This window comes from Piliocolobus tephrosceles, chromosome 1 (genome assembly GCF_002776525.5).
Source record: "Piliocolobus tephrosceles isolate RC106 chromosome 1, ASM277652v3, whole genome shotgun sequence".
Classification (NCBI taxonomy): Eukaryota; Metazoa; Chordata; class Mammalia; order Primates; family Cercopithecidae; genus Piliocolobus; species Piliocolobus tephrosceles.
In genome coordinates, this window is record NC_045434.1 from 36,500,972 (window position 1) to 36,523,029 (window position 22,058).

General features: G+C 41.5%; 1 protein-coding gene across 4 annotated transcripts in view; it reads left to right on the top strand.

Moving 5' to 3' along the window:
* The first annotated feature begins 20,316 nt into the window (after positions 1–20,316).
* CEP350 (centrosomal protein 350) overlaps positions 20,317–22,058 on the top strand; it is a 163,246-nt gene continuing 161,504 nt past the window's right edge. For all 4 annotated transcript variants that reach the window (XM_023194268.3, XM_023194269.3, XM_023194270.3 and 1 more), the window contains exon 1: positions 20,317–20,683. Coding sequence is in view for 1 of the 4 variants with exons in the window: in XM_026448164.2 (XP_026303949.1) it covers positions 20,645–20,683 (39 nt within the window). In the remaining 3 variants the exon portion in view is untranslated. The remainder of the gene's footprint in view (positions 20,684–22,058) is intronic.

Consider the following 22,058-nt stretch of genomic DNA (forward strand, 5'->3'; position numbering starts at 1 on the left):
AAGAGATTGAAACAATAAACACAAAAATTAAATGGAAATCCTGGAGCTACAAATTACAATAGATGAAATGAAAAATGCAATAGAAAGCATTAACAGAAGAATTCATCGAACAGAAGAACTAGTGAGCTTGAAGACAGATTATTTGAAAATATAGTCAGAGGAGAAAAAAGAAAAAAGAAATGAAAAGGAATGAACAAAGTATATGGGATCTATGGGACAACATCAATATTTTCCAGGATGTTGTGGTTGGCAATCATACAGTTTGGCCCAGTTCAAGGGTTCAAGGCAAGTTCTTGATTTTTGTATGTGGAAGTTTGTAGGACATGCAGGCAGTCCTTCTTAGAATGACTTTGCACAGCCACATGGTGTAATGGAATAGTTATACATTCTGGATTTAGAAAATGGAGGTTCAAATTTTAGCTATACCACTTCTCCAACCTTGTGACCATAAGCAAATCATTTCACCTTTCCAATAAATTTCCTTATCTGTGAAAGAGGACTATGGTAATATAGCATCGATATTGATAAGAATTAAACAAGACAAAGTATGTGAAAGTATTGAGGTTATTAGAGGTTATACAGGTGTTTGTCATATATATGTTATATAAAATACATATGTGTTATAACCATTTATATATAATTATATATTTATATATAATGAAAATTAGAATATATACACATTTAATACATGATCAGTATATGTTAGATTGTATTAAATGTTTGCTTTGCACAAGTTGTTCAATTCCTGCTTAATAATACATGTAATCACGTATATTTCCAAAACTAGCTACCATTTCATCATTATTCTTATTTCTGCCTGACAGTTTTTCAGCTGCTTTTCCCCCTTTATAATATTTTGTGGGCTTTCTGTTAATGCAGTAGGATTTGTAACCAAATGCTCACAGATTCGCGTTCCTTTTTCAACAGGTGGGTGCACTCAGTCCTGGGATTCCAGGAGTGTTTTTAGTAGTCAGTGAGTCTCACTAAAACCTGAGGGTCTTCTTCCAGGCTAGGCACCCAGCTGCCTTTTTCTATTTTTGGAAGGACCACAGAAAATCTCCTGTCAAAAGTTTAAAACTTTCCACTGCCTGTAAATAGGGTGATTCATCCCTTGTAAAATATAACCTGGTTTGATTACATATAACCTCATTCTGACATATCCTTCAGCTTTTTAAAAAATTGCAGCTGTCTTGCTATAAGATGTCCCATTGCATATTTCATTTGTATTATTAGGCTATAAATCAGCATCAGAACAGAGAGATGCTCTTAAGAGAGACACTCTTCTTTTTAAGAGTGTTCTAAGAAAAAGGCATTACCTTTGTATAGTTAAAGTGATTACCTTGCCTGTGAGCTACACTATTTAAAGGAAGCCCCCATAGGGAATGTATTAAAGAAGATACTCGACATTGAAAGAAACTAATCTTTGAGGGTTTGTAAAGATTAAATGTAGGAAAATATAATTTTTAAAGCTTAAAAACATTCCCAAATCACACATTTCAGAAGTACTCTTTTTCTTAACAGGTATAAAACGTAATTTAGTGAAATAGGAAAGACTTAGTAGTTAGATTTAAATATATTGGTTGTCTGATTCACAAATCTTCTTGAGGAAATTAACAAAATGGAAGCAAATCACAGCAATTAAATGGATCAAAATTGGCCTCATCTCCCCACCACCAGAATTTACCATTTTTATATATTGTTGTAGATTTGTACATATACATAGAATTATTTTGGCTTTTATTTATGTAAATGTCAGACTACAAACATCATTTAAGCAACTTCATTTTTTTCACTCAGCAATGCTTTTTTTAAACAAGCAACAAATGTTTTTAAGATGTACCCATTGTTTCTGTCTCACAACTGTTACAGTAAATGAGTCTATGATTCTAAGTCTTTGTTTGTTTGTTTGTTTAAAGCCAGCCTCAGGTTTGCTAAATCCCAGTTTGCTTTTGACATTACCAGAAATAAAGGAGGAAGAAACTAACTCCATTGCTTGGCTTTATTCCAAGAGCACTTCACTACTAATCTTAAGGAGAGATTAGCCAACAAAAGTGAAATGTGGATCTGAAGCAATATTCCTGATACGTAATTTAATCCTCAAAACTACTTTGTTCTGAACAACCAGATACTTAAGAAGTGGATTTGTTCTGCCTTGGATTTCCAGCTAGTTCCTCCTAGTTTATCTCACTGATGGATGAATTAGTTCATCCACCCATTCAATGAGTTTTTATTAACTGTCAGCTAAATGCACAGCACTGCATTTAACAAGTTGTTTTAGTTTTGATTGTGAAGAACTAACTTTGTGAAGGGCATCTTTATTCTTTTTATGTCATCTTTACATATTACAGGATGTACTTCCTAAATCCTAGTTACCTTTCCCAAGTTATTGGTTCCCATGAACCAATAACTCAAACAAGGTGGTGGAGAAAATATAGGTGCTACCATGGATTTAGCTGTTTGTTCTATAGTTCCACCAAATCTTCAAGATGTATCCTATACTTCAAAAAAGATACATACCTTAAAATTAGAATTCCTGCTAATACTAAGTCCACAGAGGTTAAATTCGTTATTCTAGAGTCACAGGGCAAGTGATTGTGAGTACAATGTTTGCAATCAGATGTAGGTTAGATCAACAATACCCTGCTACTGAAATATGAAAATTTTAAGCCCTTATAAACGCTGAGCTATTTTATCACAAGAATTTCATTTTCAGCATCTGGTTTGTGCAAAATCAATGTTAATTATATTTATAGATTATTTGGGGTGTGGATTTTAAGATCTTTTTTAAAGTCATGAAACAAATTCCCAGACTGGATCATCCAAAATGAATTTGTGCTTATTTGGGCTTGTTTGTTGCTAAATTCATTTAGGCACAATGTAGATTGAAGATCTCTCTGATCTTTTTCCTGGAGTGATGCCTTGACTTTCATAGAGAGCAATACACTTTTACCTAGCAATAAAGCAGAACCCATCTGTTTTCATATTTACCAACAAGAGATTGTAAGTAAAGCCAATGAGGTAAAGGGCCCTGTTTTAATTTTACTAGACTCTGTTTAATTAGAGTTTCTTCTGTTCCAAGCTATGGCTTTTCATAATGGTCAGGTTAACTTCACATTTAGGAGAGTGAGATTCTGAGCCACTGATAGCTCAGATTTCAAGGTTCTCTTTTTCTGTGTGGTAGACAAACATTGTTTCCTTACCGGTATTTTATCTGTGACTCCGAATGGCTGAATACTCAAAGAACTTTAAGGCACACTGTACATGATTTTTTGTGTGTTTTGTTTTTTAGGTGTCAGATCAGCAACAGGTTCCATCATGTGCCCTCCCACAGAGTCTCAAAATCTCGGGGCAATTCCTTTGAGTTGAGTTGCCGTCTCAGGGCTGAGCAGCATCCATCATGAGACGAACACCATGTTGTTGAGGTAGACTCATACCTGGAGATCTGCCCAGTGAAAAACAGACTCTGCTTAGATTGTCCAGTGCATTCTCACCAAAGGCAAAGTCTTGCTGTGTTTTTCTTCTAAGGCTGTTAGGATGATTAAACAAATGGGCTAAAGCCCACTGAAAACACTACAATAAGGTATCATACCTCATGCTTAGCTCATACCTAGCCTGCACTGGTTTTGTTATTTAAATATTAACGTAATTCCACACTGACTGGTAAATAGCTGCTGACTTCCAACATCTAACAACCAAGGAGTTTACACCCACTCCAATAAGGAGGGCCTCTGATTCTGCTCCATTCTGATTGGCTCCCAATTTTAGTGATTGTTTTAATGTCCTTCCTGCCCAAAACAAAGGTGAAAATAAAAGTGAATGAGGCCAGACACGGTGGCTCACACCTGTAATCCCAGGACTTTGGGAGGCCAAGACGGGTGGTTCACCTGAGGTCAGGAGTTCAAAACCAACATGGCCAACATGGTGAAACCCCGTCTCTACTAAAATTACATAAAATTAGCTGGGCGTGGTGGCGGGCACCTGTAATCCCAGCTACTTGAGAGGCTGAGGCAGGAGAATCGCTTGAACCCGGGAGGTGGAGGTTGTGGTGAGCCGAGATCGTGCCATTGCACTCCAGCCTGGCAACAAGAGCGGAAACTCCATCACACACACACACACACACACAAATTAGTCGGGCATGTGGCTGGTGCCTGTACTCCCAGCTACTTGGGAGCCTGAGGCAGGAGAATCGCTTGACCCAGGGAGGCGGAGCTTGCAGTGAGCTGAGATGGTGCCACTGCACTCCAGCCTGGGCGACAGGGCGAGACTCCATCTGAAAAAAAAAAAAAAAAAAAGGAATGAAACAACAAATGTATACACAAATAGACTGTGGTTTACAAATATCACTTCTAGCTACTAATGCTGAATAACAAGTTATCCTGAAAGCTAGTGGATTAAAATAACAATATTTTGCTCACAAGTCTACAATTTGGGCATACTTGGTGGAGCAGCTTGTTGCTGTTCCAGTTCGTGTTAGCCAGGGTAGCTTGATGGTTGGTGTAATGGTTAATTTTATGTGTCAATTTAGCAAGGTCATGGGACCCAGATCTTTGGTTAAACACCAGTCTGGATGTTGCTTTGAAGGTATTTTTAAAATGAGATTAACATTTAAATAAGTAAACTTCTCAAGCCTGTAATCCCAGCACTTTGGGAGGCCGAGACGGGCGGATCACGAGGTCAGGAGATGGAGACCATCCTGGTTAACACGGTGAAACCCCGTCTCTACTAAAAATATAAAAACTAGCCGGGCGAGGTGGAGGGTGCCTGTAGTCCCAGCTGCTCCGGAGGCTGAGGCAGGAGAATGGCATAAACCCGGGAGGCGGAGCTTGCAGTGAGCTGAGATCCGGCCACTGCACTCCAGTCTGGGTGACAGAAAGAGACTCCACCTCAAAAAAATAAAAATAAAATAAAATATAAATATAAATAAATAAGTAAACTTTGAGTAAATTATCCTCCATAATGTGGGTGGGGCTCATCCAATCAGTTTCTTAAGTAAAAACGCACTGAGGAAACAGAAGAGAGGATTCTGCCAGCAGATTGCCTTTGGACTTGAGCTGCAACATCAACTTCCATGGGTATCCGAGTTGCTGGTCTACCCTACAGATGTCAGACTTGCTAGCCTCTGTAATCATGTGATAACTTCTCTGGAGGACCCTGACTAAGACAGCTGGGAACTGGAATAATCTGAAGTCCTTACTCCATCACATGTCTGGTGGTTAACACTGGAAAGACTTAAACAATTGGGATTAGGAATACCTGGGGCTTCTTGGGCATCTCCATCTCATAGTCTTCCAGGATGGCAGCTTCAGGTGAACTTTTTTCATGTTAGATCAGGATTCCAAAGGCATTCGTCCCTAGAAAGAGAAAACAGAGCAGAATCTGAATTTTTTTATAACTTAACTTCTGAGGTCACATTGTATCATTTATGATGTCTTCTATTGGTTGAGGCCTTTACAAATGTCCACCCAGATTCAAGAAGAGGGAATTCAGACCCCATCTCTCAATGCGGAAATGTCAACATCACATTATAAGAAAAACATGTGGGATGAAATATACTGGTGCAGCCATCTTTGAAAAATACCATCTGCCTCACTAATGTTTTCAAATTCTAAAACATATTTTCTATTTATTTAGGGTTACTAATGCTTGATGCTCTGCTTTTTGAGTGGATCCACTTGTTAACCATTCATTTTTTTTTTCTTTTTTTCCCTGTAAGTAGTTATTTTATTATCAGAGAGATGTATATTTGAAAAACTTAATTTCCAGTTTTTAATTCCCCTAAATTTTTTATTTATTTGTTTACTTTTGAGACAGTGTCTCACTTTGTCACCTAGGCTGGAGTGCAGTGGTGCAATCTCGGCTCACTGCAACCTCTGCCTCCCAGTTCATGCAATTCTCCTGCCTCAGCTGGGAACCACCAGGCCCGGCTAATTTTTGCATTTTTAGTAGAGACAGGATTTCCCCATGTTGCCCAGGCTGGTCTCAAATTCCTGGCCTCAGGTGATCCCACCCACCTCAGCCTCCGAAAGTGCTGGGATTACAGGTCTGAGCCATTGCACCTGGCCATAATTCCCCTAAATTTTAGTGTCTTGATGTTTTTTCTTAAAGTCACACAAAGTAAGTTCAATGTACAACTAAGAAGTTTTCATGTGCCCCTTAAGGCTACAAAACTGTTTTATAAAAGAACATGTAATGAGAATGCAATTAACGAAATGGCCATCTAAGACAATTTAATCGTTTGGCTTGAGTGAATCCCAATTTGGACAATGTTAGCATTATCTTCGAGTCTCTTTTTACTTAGAACCAGCTGTTCTGCTTTTCCATGCCTCTTTCTCTGGTAGGAATTTAGGTAGAGGAGGGGCTGGGTTGAGGCAAGAAGATGACCTCTCTTGGTTGGTATGAAAAAGTAGCTTAGAGTCAGGATAGGTAGAGTTGATTCTACCCTACCATTCCCAAGGGGGTAGTTACTTCTTACTGGAACTGCTGCTAATTTACCTTCAAGGTAGTTGCTGCTATTTTTTCTTAGATATAATTTTGACTTAAACTTTGAAAAACATAACAACTATACTTGTCTGTTCAGTGTTACAAAGAGGAAAAGTTTCTTGAGCCTCAAATCAGTGGGATATCATTTCAACTGAGTGAAGTTATTTTCTTGTAACCTTTATGCCTCCTTCTTGGCTGTTCTTTCGCCCATTCCCCACATGTATATTTAAATTCCTATTATTTATTTTTATTTTAAAAATTTGTTATTTAAGATTTTGAAAATAAAAAAGCTACAAAGATAATAAGACATTCATCTGTGTATCCACACCTAGCTTAAGAAATCAAATGTTACCAACATAGTTGAAGCTTCCTATGTTTACCCCTACCACATATTAATAAATTGCTCCCTCAGGAGGTAATCGCTTTTCTGAATTTAGTATTTTTTATTCCTGAGCACTTAAAAATCTTTTACTACATTTGTATATGTTCCTAAATAATCTATACCAGTACTGTGCATGCTTTTAAGCTTTATGGAAGTGGCATCATACTATATATATCCATCTGCAAACTGCTTTTTATTTTTATTTTTTGAGATGGAGTCTCGCTCTGTCGCCAGGCTGGAGTGCAGTGGCACGATCTCGGCTCACTACAACCTCTGCCTCCCAGGTTCAAGCGATTCTCCTGCCTCAGCCTTCTGAATAGCTGGGATTATAGGCACCCACCACCACACCCAGCTAATTTTTGTTTTTGTTTTTGTTTGTTTGTTTGTTTTTGAGATGGAGTTTTGCTCTTGTTGCCCAGGCTGGAGTGCAATGGTGTGATCTTGGCTCATGGCAACCTCGGCCTCCTGGGTTCAAGCGATTCTCCTGTCTCAGCCTCCCGAATAGCTGGTACTATAGGCATGCACTACCACAGCTGGCTAATTTTTTGTATTTTTAGTAGAGATGGGGTTTCTCCATGTTGGTCAGGCTGGTCTCAAACTCCCGACCTCAGATGATCCACCCACCTCAGCCTCCCAAAGTTCTGGGATTACAGGCGTGAGCCACTACGTCTGGCCTGCAATGTGCTTTTTAAAAATTATATTTATGTGATTGTGAAAATGGCCGTACTTCCCAAGGTAATTTATAGATTCAATACCATCCCCATTAAGCTACCAATGACTTTCTTCACAGAATTGGAAAAAACTACTTTAAAGTTCACATGGAACCAAAAAAGAGCCCACATTGCCAAGACAATCCTAAGCAAAAAGAACAAAGCTGGAGGCATCACACTACCTGACTTCAAACTCTACTACAAGGCTACAGTAACCAAAACAGCATGGTACTGGTACCAAAACAGAGATATAGACCAATGGAACAGAACAGAGGCCTCAGAAATAATACCACACATCTACAACCATCTGATCTTTGACAAACCCGACAAAAACAAGAAATGGGGAAAGGATTCCCTATTTAATAAATGGTGCTGGGAAAACTGGCTAGCCATATGTAGAAAGCTGAAACTGGATCCCTTCCTTACACCTTATACAAAAATTAATTCAAGATGGATTAGAGATTAAAATGTTAGACCTAAAACCATAAAAACCCTAGAAGAAAACCCAGGCAATACCATTCAGGACATAGGCATGGGCAAGGACTTCATGTCTAAAACACCAAAAGCAATGGCAACAAAGGCCAAATTTGACAAATGGGATCTAATTAAACTAAAGAGCTTCTGCACAGCAAAAGAAACTACCATCAGAGTGAACAGGCAACCTACAGAATGGGAGAAAATTTTTGCAATCTACTCATCTGACAAAGGGCTAATATCTAGAACCTACAAAGAACTCAATCAAATTTACAAGAAAAAAACAAACAACCCCATCAAAAAGTGGGCAAAGGATATGAACAGACATTTCTCAAAAGAAGACATTTATGCAGCCAACAGACACATGAAAAAATGCTCATCATCACTCGCCATCAGAGAAATGCAAATCAAAACCACAATGAGATACCATCTCACACCAGTTAGAATGGCGATCATTAAAAAGTCAGGAAACAGGCCGGGCACCGTGGCTCACGCCTGTAATCCCAGCACTTTGGGAGGCTGAGGGGGGTGGATCACGAGGTCGGGAGATTGAGACCATCCTGGCTAACACAGTGAAACCCCGTCTCTACTAAAAATACGAAAAAAATTAGCCGGGCCTGGTGGCAGGCACCTGTAGTCCCAGCTACTCAGAAGGCTGAGGCAGGAGAATGGCGTGAACCCGGGAGGCGGAGCTTGCAGTGAGCCGAGATTGTGCCACTGGACTCCAGCCTGGGTGACAGAGCGAGACTCTGTCTCAAAAAAAAAAAAAAAAAAAAAAAGTCAGGAAATAAGTGCTGGAGAGGATGTGGAGAAATATGAACACTTTTAGACTGTGGGTGGGACTGTAAACTAGTTCAACCATTGTGGAAGACAGTGTGGTTACTCCTCAAGGATCTAGAACTAGAAATACCATTTGACCCAGCCATCCCATTACTGGGTATATACCCAAAGGATTATAAATCATGCTGCTATAAAGACACATGCACACGTATGTTTATTGCGGCACTATTCACAATAGCAAAGACTTGGAACCAATCCAACTGTCCATCAATGACAGACTGGATTAAGACAATGTGGCACATATACACCATGGAATACTATGCAGCCATACAAAAGGATGAGTTCACATCCTCTGTAGGGACATGGATGCAGCTGCAAACCATTATTCTCAGCAAACTATTGCAAGAACAGAAAACCAAACACTGCATGTTCTCACTCATAGGTGGGAATTGAACAATAAGAACACTTGGACACAGGAAGGAGAACATCACACACCAGGGCCTGTTGCGGGGTGGGGGAAGCGGGAAGGAATAGCATTGGGAGATATACCTAATGTAAATGACGAGTTAATGGGTGCAGCACACTAACATGGCACATATATACATACATAACAAACCTGCATATTGTGCACATGTACCCTAGAACGTAAAGTATAATAAAAAAATAAAATAAATAAAAATTATATTTATGTGATACATCCTTAAACTTATTTTCACTGTTTCTTGATCTTTCATTATATGAATATTCCTCAGCTTACTACCCATTCTTCTATTGATGGCCATGTTATTTCCCATTTTTGCTATTATAAACGATGCTTCTGTAAAATTCCTGGTACTTGTCTCCTTGTGTACCTGGGTGAGTTTCTTATGGCAGTGAACCATTTAATCCAAGTGAGATAAGAAGTTTGTGTAAGAATATATATATATCATCATACCGTCTCCTTCATTAAGGAAGTCTTATCTTTAAAAATGTCAGCTTGGCTGGGCATGGTGGCTCATGCCTGTAATCCCAGCATTTTGGGAGGCCAAGGCGGGTGGATCACGAGGTCAGGAGATCGAGACCAGCCTGGCCAACATGGTGAATCCCCATCTCTACTAAAAATACAAAAAGTTAGTCGGGCGTGGTGGCAGGCACCTGTAGTCCCAGCTACTCAGGAGGCTGAGGCAGGAGAATGGCATGAACCCGGAAGGCGGAGCTTGCAGTGAGCCAAGATCATGCCACTGCACTCCAGCCTGGGTGACACAGCGAGACTCCATCTCAAAAAAAAAGTCAACTCGTCCCTAAATAGTATGTTTAGGGACATAGTTGATTTACATCCTTGCATGAGCTCTTTATCTTATTGGTCTAATAACAAAGAGTTTGAGAATGTGGACTATTTTGAATGAAATTGTTGGGTCATGGACATATCTTCAATTTTACTGCATATTTCCAAAATGTTTTATAAAATCATTGTACCAACTTACACAGCCATCAGAAGTGAATTAAAAACTCCCATTGTTTCACATCTTTGCCAACATGTAATATCATCAGACCTTTTAAATTTTGCAAATCTGGATATAAAGTTTGGCTTAAACTCTGATAAAAGCATCAAGTGGCTTCTCAATATGGTTTTATTTTGTCTTTCCTTGATTGTTAATGATCTAAAGCATCTTGCCATTTTTCAGAAACTGGTTTTGAGGCTGGGTATGGTGGCCACTCATGCCTATAATTCTAGCACTTTCCAAGGTGGAGGTGGGAGAATAGCTTAGGCCCAGAGTTTAAGACTAACCTGGGCAATGTGACCTGATATCCACTAAAAATATAAAAATTAGCCAGGTGTGGTGGCATGTACCTGTGGTCCCAGCCACTTGGGAGGATGAGATGGGAGGATCACTTGAGCCCAAGGAGTTTGAGGTTACAGTGAGCTGTGATCATGCCACTCTAGCCTGGCCCATAGAGTGAAACCCTGTGTCAAAAAAATATATAAGGCCAGATGCAATGACTCATGCCTGTAATCCCAGCACTTTGGGAGGCTGAGGTAGGTGGATCACTTGAGCTCAGGAGTTTGAGACAAGCCTGGTCAATGAAGTGATACCCCATCTCTACAAAAAATACAAAAACTAGGCGGGTGTGGTGGCACACGCCTGTAGTTCCTCTAAGCTACTCAGGAAGCTTAGGTGACAGGATAGCTTGAGCCTGGGAGGTTTCAGTGAGCCAAGATCATGCCCCTGCTCTCCAGCCTGGGGGACAGAGCTAGACCCTGTCTCAAAAAAATATAAAATGAAATAAAGTCAGATAAGATAAGATAAAATAAGATAAAATGGTTTTTAGTGTTTTTATAAGCATTGAACTTTTCTGGACTGTTGCTGCTAATCTTCAATTTTTCTTCATTCATTTCTTCCTTTTATTCAATGTTTCAAAGGTAAACTATGTTTGCTTATTGCTTTTTAATCTCTTTTTCCTATTTCTTTCTCCTTTTATCATTTCATTCTTGCCTGTGGAATGTTATGCTTCTATGACTGGCTTTCTGCTTTTCTACCTCTACCGTTACTTTTTCCTGGCTCAGGTTCTCTCAGAATCCTTTTCTGGCCAGTTGCGTGGCTCACACCTGTTATCCCAACACTTTGGGAGGCCAGTGCAGGGGGACTCCTTAATCCCAGGAGTTCAAGACCAGCCTAAGTAACACTGCGACACCCCATCTCTACAAGAAATACAAAAATTAGCTGACCGCGCCACTGCACCCCAGGCCGGACAACAAAGTGAGACCCTGTCTCAATACAAACAAACAAAGAATCCTTCCTTTTGGTAAAGGTTATGTCTTTGGTAAAGGTCATTATTCATGCATGCGACTAAACAAGACTCAGGGGTGTAATAATAGAAGCAACTTTATTTTCTTCTCCCACTGTCCCTAGTGGGGAAATTCCTTTTACTCCTGCATAAAAACTCAGGCTAGCCCCATGACTTTTCTCATCCATTGTAGTTAATAAAAATCTTACATCACATTAGCTTGCAAACACAGCATTAATTCAGGAATAAAATATTCAGCCCAGTATATGAATCAACATTTTAATCTTTACACAAAGGTACAACTTCTATCCTTTTGGATCTAGGACTTCCTGCAGTAGTGCTGCCTCCTTCCACGAAGTGAGGCATGGTCCTTCTTTTCTCTTTTCCTGTCTGGACTATATCCCTTTCCTCAGGTTTGCTAATTATGATTCCTACCCTGCCCAGGGTGGAAGGCAGGGAACTGGGGAGTCAGGGAAGAGCCGTAAGGGAGACAAGAACATTCTTAGATGACTGGTACTGTTGTAAGGTGGCTTTGTCTCAGGCTTGGTAGATGGGTAAAGCCCATTGTTTCTCTTAGAGGTCCTGGGTTCTTTAAAGATTCTGCTGCTCAGCCTCTGCAGCTACAACTCTCTGTATATTGCCTCTCCTTTGGGTGGCCATTCCCAGTGTTCCATAGCCAAATATTCCTCTTTCTCTGGGGTCCACTCACGCTGGTAGGCTACCTTCTTAGGGGGATTCCTTCAATTTTAATTTTTTTTCTTTTTTTTTTTTTTTGAGACAGAGTCTGGCTCTGTCGCCTAGGCTAGAGTGCAGTGGCACGATCTTGGCTCACTGCAACCTCCGCCTTCTGGGTTTAAACAATTCTCCCTGCCTCAGCCTCCTGACTCAGCTGGTATTATAGGCACCCACCACCATGCCCAGTTAATTTTTGTATTTTTAGTAGAGACAGGGTTTTGCCATGTTGGCTAGGCTGGTCTTAAACTCCTGACCTTAGGTGATCCATCCACTTTGGACTTCCAAAGTGCTGGGATTTTAATATCCTCCTCCTCCTCCTCCTCCTTCTTCTTTAGGAAAATGCCTATTCTCTTTTTTTGGTGACAGGGTCTCACTCTGTCACCCAGGCTGGAGTGTAGTGGCACAGTCATGACTCACTGCAGCTTCAACCTCCTGGGCTCAAGTGATCTCCCCACCTCAGCCTCTTGAGTAGCTGGGACTATAGTCCCGTGCCACCAGGCTCAGCTAATTTTTGTAGAGACAAAGTTTCATCATGTTGACCAGGCTGGTCTCGAACTCTGGGCTTAAGTGATCTGCCCACCTCGGCCTGCTAAAGTGTTGGGATTACAGGCATGAGCCAGTGTGGCTGGCCTAACTCCCATTTTAGAGCAGCAACACTTACCTTCCCTGCCACCATCCTCTACTCTGCTATCAAGGTTGCTGTGCCTTTTTCAGGCCTGAATCCAGTTACAGGCTACTCTGCCTTTCAGATTCTGGCCCACGCATCAAGCTCTCCATATTGTCTTCTCAATGCCCCTATTATAAGCTTGAGGTAAGGAAGAAGCCACCTCCACACCCCACTGCCTATCCAAAGAAATCTTCCTGTCAAACCCTTTGAATGTACAATTTCTCCATCCTTTCGTATCAGTGACCAGGTTGAAGGGTCTTGCATGAGGAGGTTCAAGAATCACATACTTGGTCTCATATATCTCCTCTTAAAATGTGCATCTTAAGGGCCAGGCGTGTGGTTCACGCCTGTAATCCCAGCACTTTGGGAGGCCAAGCCAGGCAGATCACTTGAGATCAGGAGCTTGAGACCAGCCTGCCCAACATGGTAAAACCCTATCTCTAGTAATAATACAAAAATTTGCCAGGTGTGATGGTGTGCACCTGTAGTTCCAGCTACTTGGGAGACTGGGGCAGGAGAATTGCTTGAACCCAGGAGGCAGAGGTTGCAGTGAGCCGAGATAACACCACTGCACTCCAGCCTAGGCAACAGAGTGAGACTCTGTATCAAAGAAAAAAAGTGCATCTTGACCAACCTGGGTAACATGGCAAGACCTCGTCTCTGCAAAAATACAAAAATTAGCCAGGTGTTGTGCATGTAGTCCCAGCTACTGGGGAGACTGAGGTAGGAGGATCACCTGAGCTCCAGAGGTTGAGATTGCAGTGAGCTGTGATCATGCCCCTGTACTCCAGACTGGGTGACAGAGTAAGACCTACTCTAAAAAATAAAAACAATTAAAATGTGCATCTTCATGTATACATATGTAACAAACCTGCATGTTGTGCACATGTACCCTAGCACATAAAGTATAATAAAAATAAAAAAATAAAATAAAAAATATGCAATACATTGAAATACTGTATTTTTAGGTAACTATATCTTATGTTTATATAGAGTTAACCTTAGCATCAATTTTTACTTATAAAACTCTTTAAGATGAATGAGGCTATTGTGAATAACTTCCTTTAAAAAAATCTAGTAGTTTTAAATATTTACACCTAAACTAAAAACACACAAGCACTCTTATATATAACACTGAATAGCAGATGGGATCATTTCTTAAGATGTAGTATCAAAGAAAAAAAAACAGATTGTACTATTTCTATTTGGACAGCAATAAGATGAACAGTAAAGAACTTCCAAGAGATACCTGTGAATAAACATGGCAAAAACATGTTTTAAGTGATTTTAAAAAATAACTTTTATGGTGCAAGCATCTGTAAGCATATACAAACTATGGTGCAAGACATATATGTGTAAATGTCTGTTGTCTTTTATATTAAATATTGACTATATTTACATTAATTAAAAAAATGTGCATCTTATGCACCTGTCTCACAACTTACTCTGGTTGCTGCTATCAGTTTGTTTTGGGACCTCACTCAAAAATTTCAATTTTTAACTTTCAATTGTAGTCAAATATGGTTAAATGCTGCCTTTGTAGATATGCCTTTTTTTTTCTTTCTGGATTTGATATCAAAGAGGTTTCTATGATCAATATTTCCTTGGTTGTGTGCTCATGTACTCATACTCACATACATACACACAAATATTTATATACATGAAGATAGATGGTTATGCCTATTTTCTTATCAAAGACATTTATTTCTGATAAATTTTAGTTTTTTCATAATTCTGCTCAGCAGAATAACAAATCTCCTAGAAAAGTGCAAGACTAAGCCAAAAGACCGACTCTAGAAAAAATAAAAGTAACAAGAAAACCTATCCCTAAACTTGGCATCTGCATAGCGTTTTAAAATGAAAGGGAAATTTGTTATGGTTGAATTTATTATTGAAAACGTGGCGGACAAGATTACAGACCAGATTTGGCATCTAGGCTTGACATTTCCTTAGGAATGCCTTTAGTTAATCCTGACACATAATTTTATTCAATGAACTACAAATAGTGAATGACATAATTACAGCACCAAAGCTGTATCTGCCATTTCTTAGTTTGTTGTCTAGAGATCAATATCAAATTTTGCATTCCCGGGAAAGAAAACATCACTATTCACCTAGAATTTAAATTCAACAAATAAATTTAATTCAACAAATATTGAATACCTAACTATATGCAAGGCACTAATTCAGTGTATTAAAAATAGTAAAAATAGGCCGGGCGTGGTGGCTCAAGCCTATAATCCCAGCACTTTGGGAGGCCGAGACGGGCGGATCACGAGGTCAGGAGATTGAGACCATCCTGGTTAACCCGGTGAAACCCCGTCTCTACTAAAAAAATACAAAAAACTAGCCTGGCGAGGTGGCGGACGCCTGTAGTCCCCGCTACTCGGGAGGCTGAGGCAGGAGAATGGCGTGAACCTGGGAGGCGGAGCTTGCAGTGAGCTGAGATCCGGCCACTGCACTCCAGCCTGGGCGACAGAGCGAGACTCCATCTCAAAAACAAACAAACAAACAAACAAACAAAAAATAGTAAAAATAAGCAATATTTTTCAGCACCTATTATGTGCCAACTATATGTCCTTCACATGTTGTTATTTCTTTTTCAACACAGGTTTATTGATATACTTCACATATCATACAATTCACCCACTTAAAGCATACAATTCAATGGGTCTTAGTATGTTCACAGAGTTGTGCGACCCTTGCCACTATCAATTTTAGAACATTTTCATCACATAAAAAAGAAACTCCGGGGTTAGGTGCAGTGGCTCACACCTATAATCCCAACACTTTGGGAGGCTGAGGCAGGTGGATCACCTGCGGTTGGGAGTTCGAGACCAGCCTGACCAACATGGAGAAACTTCATCTCTACTAAAAATACAAAATTAGCTGGGCATGATGGTGCATGCCTGTAATCCCAGCTACTTGGGGAGGCTGAGGCAGGAGAATCACTTGAGTCCAGGAGGCAGAGGTTGCAGTGAGCCGAGATTATACCATTGCACTCCAGCCTGGACAACAAGAGCAAAACTCTGTCTTAAAAAAAAAAAAGAAAAAAAGAAAAGAAAAAGAAAGACCAGGCACGGTGGCTCATGCCTGCTCATGCCTGTAATCCCAGCACTTTGGAAGGCTGAGGCAGGCGGATCACCTGAGGTCAGGAGTTCAAGACCTCAAGACCTTCAACATGGTGAAACCTCGTCTCTACAAAAATGCAAAAATTCGTATGGCATGATGGCGGGTGCCTGTAATCCCAGCTACTCAGGAAGCTGAAGTGGAAGAATCGCTTGAACCCGAGAGACGGAGGTTGCAGTGAGCTGAGATTGTGCCATTGCACTCCAGCCTGGGCGAGAGAGCGAGACTCCCTCTCAAAATAAAAGGAAACTCCATAACCACTAGTAGTCATTTCCCATTTCTCCTCCCCTCCCCTATGTCTATTCCACTTCCCAGTCCCAGGCAATCACTTATCTACCTTCTTTCTCTATATATTTGTATATTCTGAACACATTTTATATTCTACATGTGTTATTTCTTTTAATACTTACACAACCCAATGAGGTAGGTACCACTGCAATCTCCACTATACACAAGTGGAAACTGAGTCACGAAGAGGTTAAGTACCCTGACCAAAGTTATAGGGCTAGTAAGTGGTTCAGCCAGGCTTTATTTATTTATTTATTTATTTATTTATTTATTTATTTGAGACAGAGTCTCATTCCGTCAGCCAGGCTGGAATGCAGTGGCGCAATCTTGGCTTGCTGCATCCTGTGCCTCCTGGGTTCAAGCAATTCTCGTGTCTCAGCCTGCCAAGCAGCTGAGACTACAGGCGTTCACCACCATGCCTGGCTAATTTTTTATATTTTTGGTAGAGATGGGGTTTCATTATGTTGGCCAGGCTGGTCTCAAACTTCTGCCTTCAAGTGATCCACCCACCCTGGCCTCCCAAAGTGCTGCGATTATGGCGGTGAGCCACCGCACCCGGCCTCAGCCAAGGTTTAAACCCAGAATTTAAATTCTAGATGAATAGTTATGTTTTCTTTCCTGGGAATGCAAAATTTGATATTGATCTCTAGACAACGAATTAATAGACAGATACAGCTTTGGCGATGTAATGATGTCATTCGCTATTTGTAGAATTCATGCTTTTAATCCACTATGTAGGAGACAAAGGTCCTTAGAATCTGACATGATCATGAAGTATAAGATACAAGGAGAACTATTGATAGTAGATATTGCTCTAAGCAGGAGACACAGCATCACACAGTTCGGGGGTGGAAGAGCATCTGGAAAGTATGAGCAATCAAGGATTTTTTTCTGTAGTAGTTAACTTCTCAGCTGGCACTTAGAGAATGTAGCAGAAATTGAGAGCTGGGGTAATATGTGTTCCAGGTTAGGGAACAAAGGCCTAGAGGTAGGAATGAACAGGTTGTTTCTCAGATCCAGTGTGGTTTGAATGTAACATTCTCAATCAGTGTATCACTTCCCATTTCGTGATGTTAGCTACTGTTTATTTCTGTCTTTTAATGCCAAGCTCTTGACAGATATTATTTCTAATCTTTAAGACAACCCTACAGGGTAAATATCATTGACCTTGATATAGTTGAGAAGATTGAGGTTCTTGAGGGTCACAGGGCAAGTAAGTGATAGAGCCAAGATTTGAATAAGAGTCTTTCTGATGTTACATTCCTGCCCTTTCTACTTTATCGTGCTGTCTTACTTCAGGGAGATGGAAAGTTAGGTTGGTACCACACTGAGAAAAGCCTTGATGGCTGAGGTGAAAAGTTTTTACTTACCTTGGCAGGTAGAGACATGGTAGAGATAAAAGTCAAGCTGAACTGTGGAAATACTACTATAATCATTTGGGCAGTAGAAATGAGAGTCTAAATTAGGAGGGCAGTGGTGCAACTGGACAAAAGGGAAGTACATATAAGAAATATGCATCAATGGTATTTAGAGACTTAATAACTGACTGGGTGGGAGCAAGGCATACAGAGGAGTATATAATATTTCTGAAACTTTGGTCCTCTTAGTTCTCAGAAGAGTGTTCTGTGACGGCCATGAACAGAAATACAGGGAAAAAGAGGAGGAGCTGGCTGTGTGAGACTGAGGAGAGGAAAAATGATAAGCTTAATTTGGGAGCTGAAAGTGCTGGTGACTTCTATATCTATGTGAAGATAGGTAACAGGTAATTGGAGATTTAGTCTAGGGCCAAGATCTAGTTATCCAAAGAGTGGTGAGAGTCAAGGCCATAGTAATCAACAAAGAATATAAAGAAAAATCCAATCTTAGTGTCTACTAAAAAGTAGGAGAAATAGGGAGCCATATTGAACACCTATTACTGGCCTAACACTGTGGAGACGTCTGGGAAAGGCAAAAAACCTTTTAGCATTAAGCCCCTATCTTGTCCCAGAGATTAATTACTTTCATGAAACTATACGCAACTAGTACAAAACTTGACAAACTCACGGCCAATCTGTAGGGTAAACACAAGAGTAACAGGATATTAGAAAAGAAAGACATTGATGTGCTTGCGGAATTTAGGAGGCAAGGAGAAGACAGACCAACACAAGGTATAAGAAGTAGCAATTGTGCATAGGCTGATACTAGGGTAACCCTGCTCCAAGCACAGTGACAGAACTTTAGTGTTTTCTCTGTTGCCAAGGGGATAGCATGGGGCTGAAAAAGTATTAACGGGCTTTTGGGGTAAAGGAGATCCCAAATCTTATATCTCCCTTTGATTGATGGTATAAAATTGGGCAAATTACTTAGCTTTTTCAGTACTTGTTTCCCCCTTTCTTTCTTTCTTTCTTTTCTCTTTTCTTTCTTTCTTTCTTTCTTTTTTTAGAGGGAGTCTCTCTCTGTTAACAGCCCAGGCTGGAGCGCAGTGGTGCGATCTCGGCTCACTGCAACCTCAGCACCACAGGTTCAAGCGAGTCTCCTGTCTCAGCCTCCCGAGTAGCTGGGATTACAGGCACCCGCTACCATGCCCAGCTAATTTTTGTATTTTTAGTAGAGACGGGGTGTCACCATCTTGGCCAGGCTGGTCTTGTACTCCTGACCTCGTGATCCACCCGCCTCGGCCCCCCAAAGTGCTCAGATTATAGGCGTGAGCCACCGTGACCGGCCAGTACGTGTTTCTTCGTTTTAAAAAAGTGAGTATATCTAATAAGACGGTTGTTTACATTCAGTAAAATAAAGCATGAAAAGCATCTAACACAGGGCTTTAAACAGCAAGACTGGGCAAAATCTAAATAACATTTTCCTTATGTTGTCTTTTTTGCTACCACTTGCACCATACGATTACCCACATTTCCTGTCCCCTCCAGTGCAGCTTCCTGGAGACATTTTACACGTATACAGGACTTCTGTACATCCCATTAAGGCATAGCTGTAGGCCCTACAAAGAGGGACCATTACTGCCTCCTGCTGTCATTGATATTCGACAAACATTTATTGAGCACCTACAATGTCCTAGTTACTGTGCTAGGCCATTTTGGGGTATAGAGAGATAAAAGAGACCTTAACGTCTTCAAGACACTTGATGAGAAACAATCTCTGGGTAAATAACTATCGGAGTTCAGAGGGTGGACAGAAGTGATGGGCGGCGAGTCTGTGTGCAGTGAGCACCTAGTGGAAGGTGGCATTATTTGCAGAAGAGAGGTCCTTTCAGCCAAGTCTTGACAGATGATTTCACCACGCGGAGATTGAGAAATAAGGACAAAGATATAAGAAGATACATTGGCCATAGAGGGCCTCTCAAAGCACTGTTAGAGCAAAGCCAATACTTAATGGGAGGAAACTCCGTTTTACTTGCGTGGAGTCTTAAGTCATTAGAATGCATGTTAAACAGAACTGTAACCCTCGCGAATAAAACGGCCACAGTGACAGTAGTGGGTAACCGCAGAGCTGCAACTACTCTGACAGGGGTGACGATTTATTTGGACGACAGTTGGTGAAACATTGTAAACTTTCAGAAGCTGCCGTTTCCAGACTCTTGAGTTCATTCTTGTCAAATCCCCAGCTTGTTTTCTCAGCCCGGGGTGAAATGCGCAGCCAAAAGGCCCCATGAGCGTCAAAGGGAAAGGGCAGGGGTGGTCTCTTCTGCGGGTATACCTTGGCTCCTCCCGAGTCCTACGAGTTTAAACTTCGCCACGCCAAACATGGCTTCCTCGCGGTTCCGCTCCTTGTTTTATCTCGCTCCGACCTTTCGGCCACACTCAACATGGCCCTAACCGAAGGTTGGCATTCCTGTGGCACTGTCTCAGGACAGTTCTCGCGAGGTTTGCCTGGGCCCGACTGTTCCCGCCCTGCCTCGCGCCGCCGCCACAGCCACTGCCGCTGGCGCCGCTCCTCCTCCGTGTCAGTTGTTGGGCTGTAATGGCGACTGGGCCGCCCCTGCCGAAGTGACTCCCGGGCTGGGGAGCGGGGCCAGACCTGCGCCAGAGGGAACTGCAGAGAGCCGCAGCTCGGGGGGTGGCTTGCCGTAGGGGAGGGGAGGCAGCCTTTTCGCGTCGTCTTCTTTCCCAGCGGACCGGCGGATCCCCGGAGCCGGTGCGAGGCGGGCACCCGGTGCGTCCCCGGAGCGGGGAGGCCAGGCCGGGCAGCCCTGGGGCCGGTCGGGGCGGCGTCACTGCACCCTCCGCCAGGCCCCGCGGGATGCACCGTGGGAGCCGAGGGCGGAGGCGACACTCTCAGGTGAGCTCCGGTAGGACCTGGCTGAGACCTCGGAGTCTCGCTCACCCTCAACTGTCTCTGTCCGCGGTCCCGGGTCCCCGGTGGCAGCGAGAGAGGCGGGGCCGGGCGCCGAGAGTTTTGGCCCTGCTTGGCGTCCTCCTCGGGGAACCTCCCTGGGTTCTGAGGCTTTTGGGGGACCTAGGTTTCGGGTCCCACCAGTGCCTGCTGAAGACGGAATTTCCTTCCTTACCTGCCAGTGTCCTCCCGCCTCCTCTGTCCCTCCTCTACCCTGCAGAGAGGTAAGATACCTCTAGCCTTTGCTCCCCGGAGAAGTGTCCCTTCTTCATTTGGCGATCATGCATATTTGGGGAGATTCCGGGGACTGACTCCGATGGCAAGGATGATCAGTTTCTGTTCCTTTTCGGTGGGGATCACATTCTCAAGTATAGGGAAAACTTTGATCTACTCTAGTCTACCGGCTGCTGAAGGTAGTCTACCGGTTTATTCACAGATAATTTGGGATGAGATTTAAAAAGCTTTATGTTTTGGAAGTTAGCAGTGTTTTCCTCCGCCTTCTTTTAAATGCCGCTCAACATCCAATGTCACAATATATGAATTGGAATTTGCCTGGATTTTAAATTTTGAGATAGAAAGTTGCACATAGGCATAGATTTTAATGTTTTAATGCAGTAGCAAATCTTTCGTATGGGAAAAAACAGGTTGTCAGAAATAGTGATCAGTATCCATGTACTCCACCTGATTGTTTTGTTTTGCTGGTGATCCTTGTTTTGAATTTGGGGAAGTCGTTATTGTTACCATGTTAACGATACCTCCTGCCGTGTATTTGAAGAGTTTTAAAAGAAAGACTATCTTTCGTAGAGCTAGTAACAACCTGAAAAGTTCTGTAGAAACAATGATAAAATTCAAAAAATTGCCCTCCATTCTAAAAATTTCTTAGTTTAAAATATTGTTTTTAAACAAGGAAATGCACTGCTAATGACATGGAATTATGACTTTGAGGGATTAGTTGTTAGACCCATGCTGGAAGTTGCTTCAAAGCCATGGGCATATAATAATTAGTTTCGGTGTGCTAAATTGACAAATTTCATTTAATGTAATAAAATAAATCTGAATCATTTGAACTGTCATTGCATTAAATTTAAGATACTGTAATCGGAAAATAAACTTCAAGCTAGAATACATTATATGTGTGGATAAATACATGCGTATCTCTGTATCTCTTCTGTTCATCCTCAAGAGCAGAACTTTGTGTATGTAGAGATGGCAAGTTCTATTTGTAAAAAATTTCATACATATGTGAACGAATTTCTTTGATTTTCTGAGATTAATTTGTGTGTGTGTCATGTAAGAGCGTTAATACTTAACCAACCTTCTG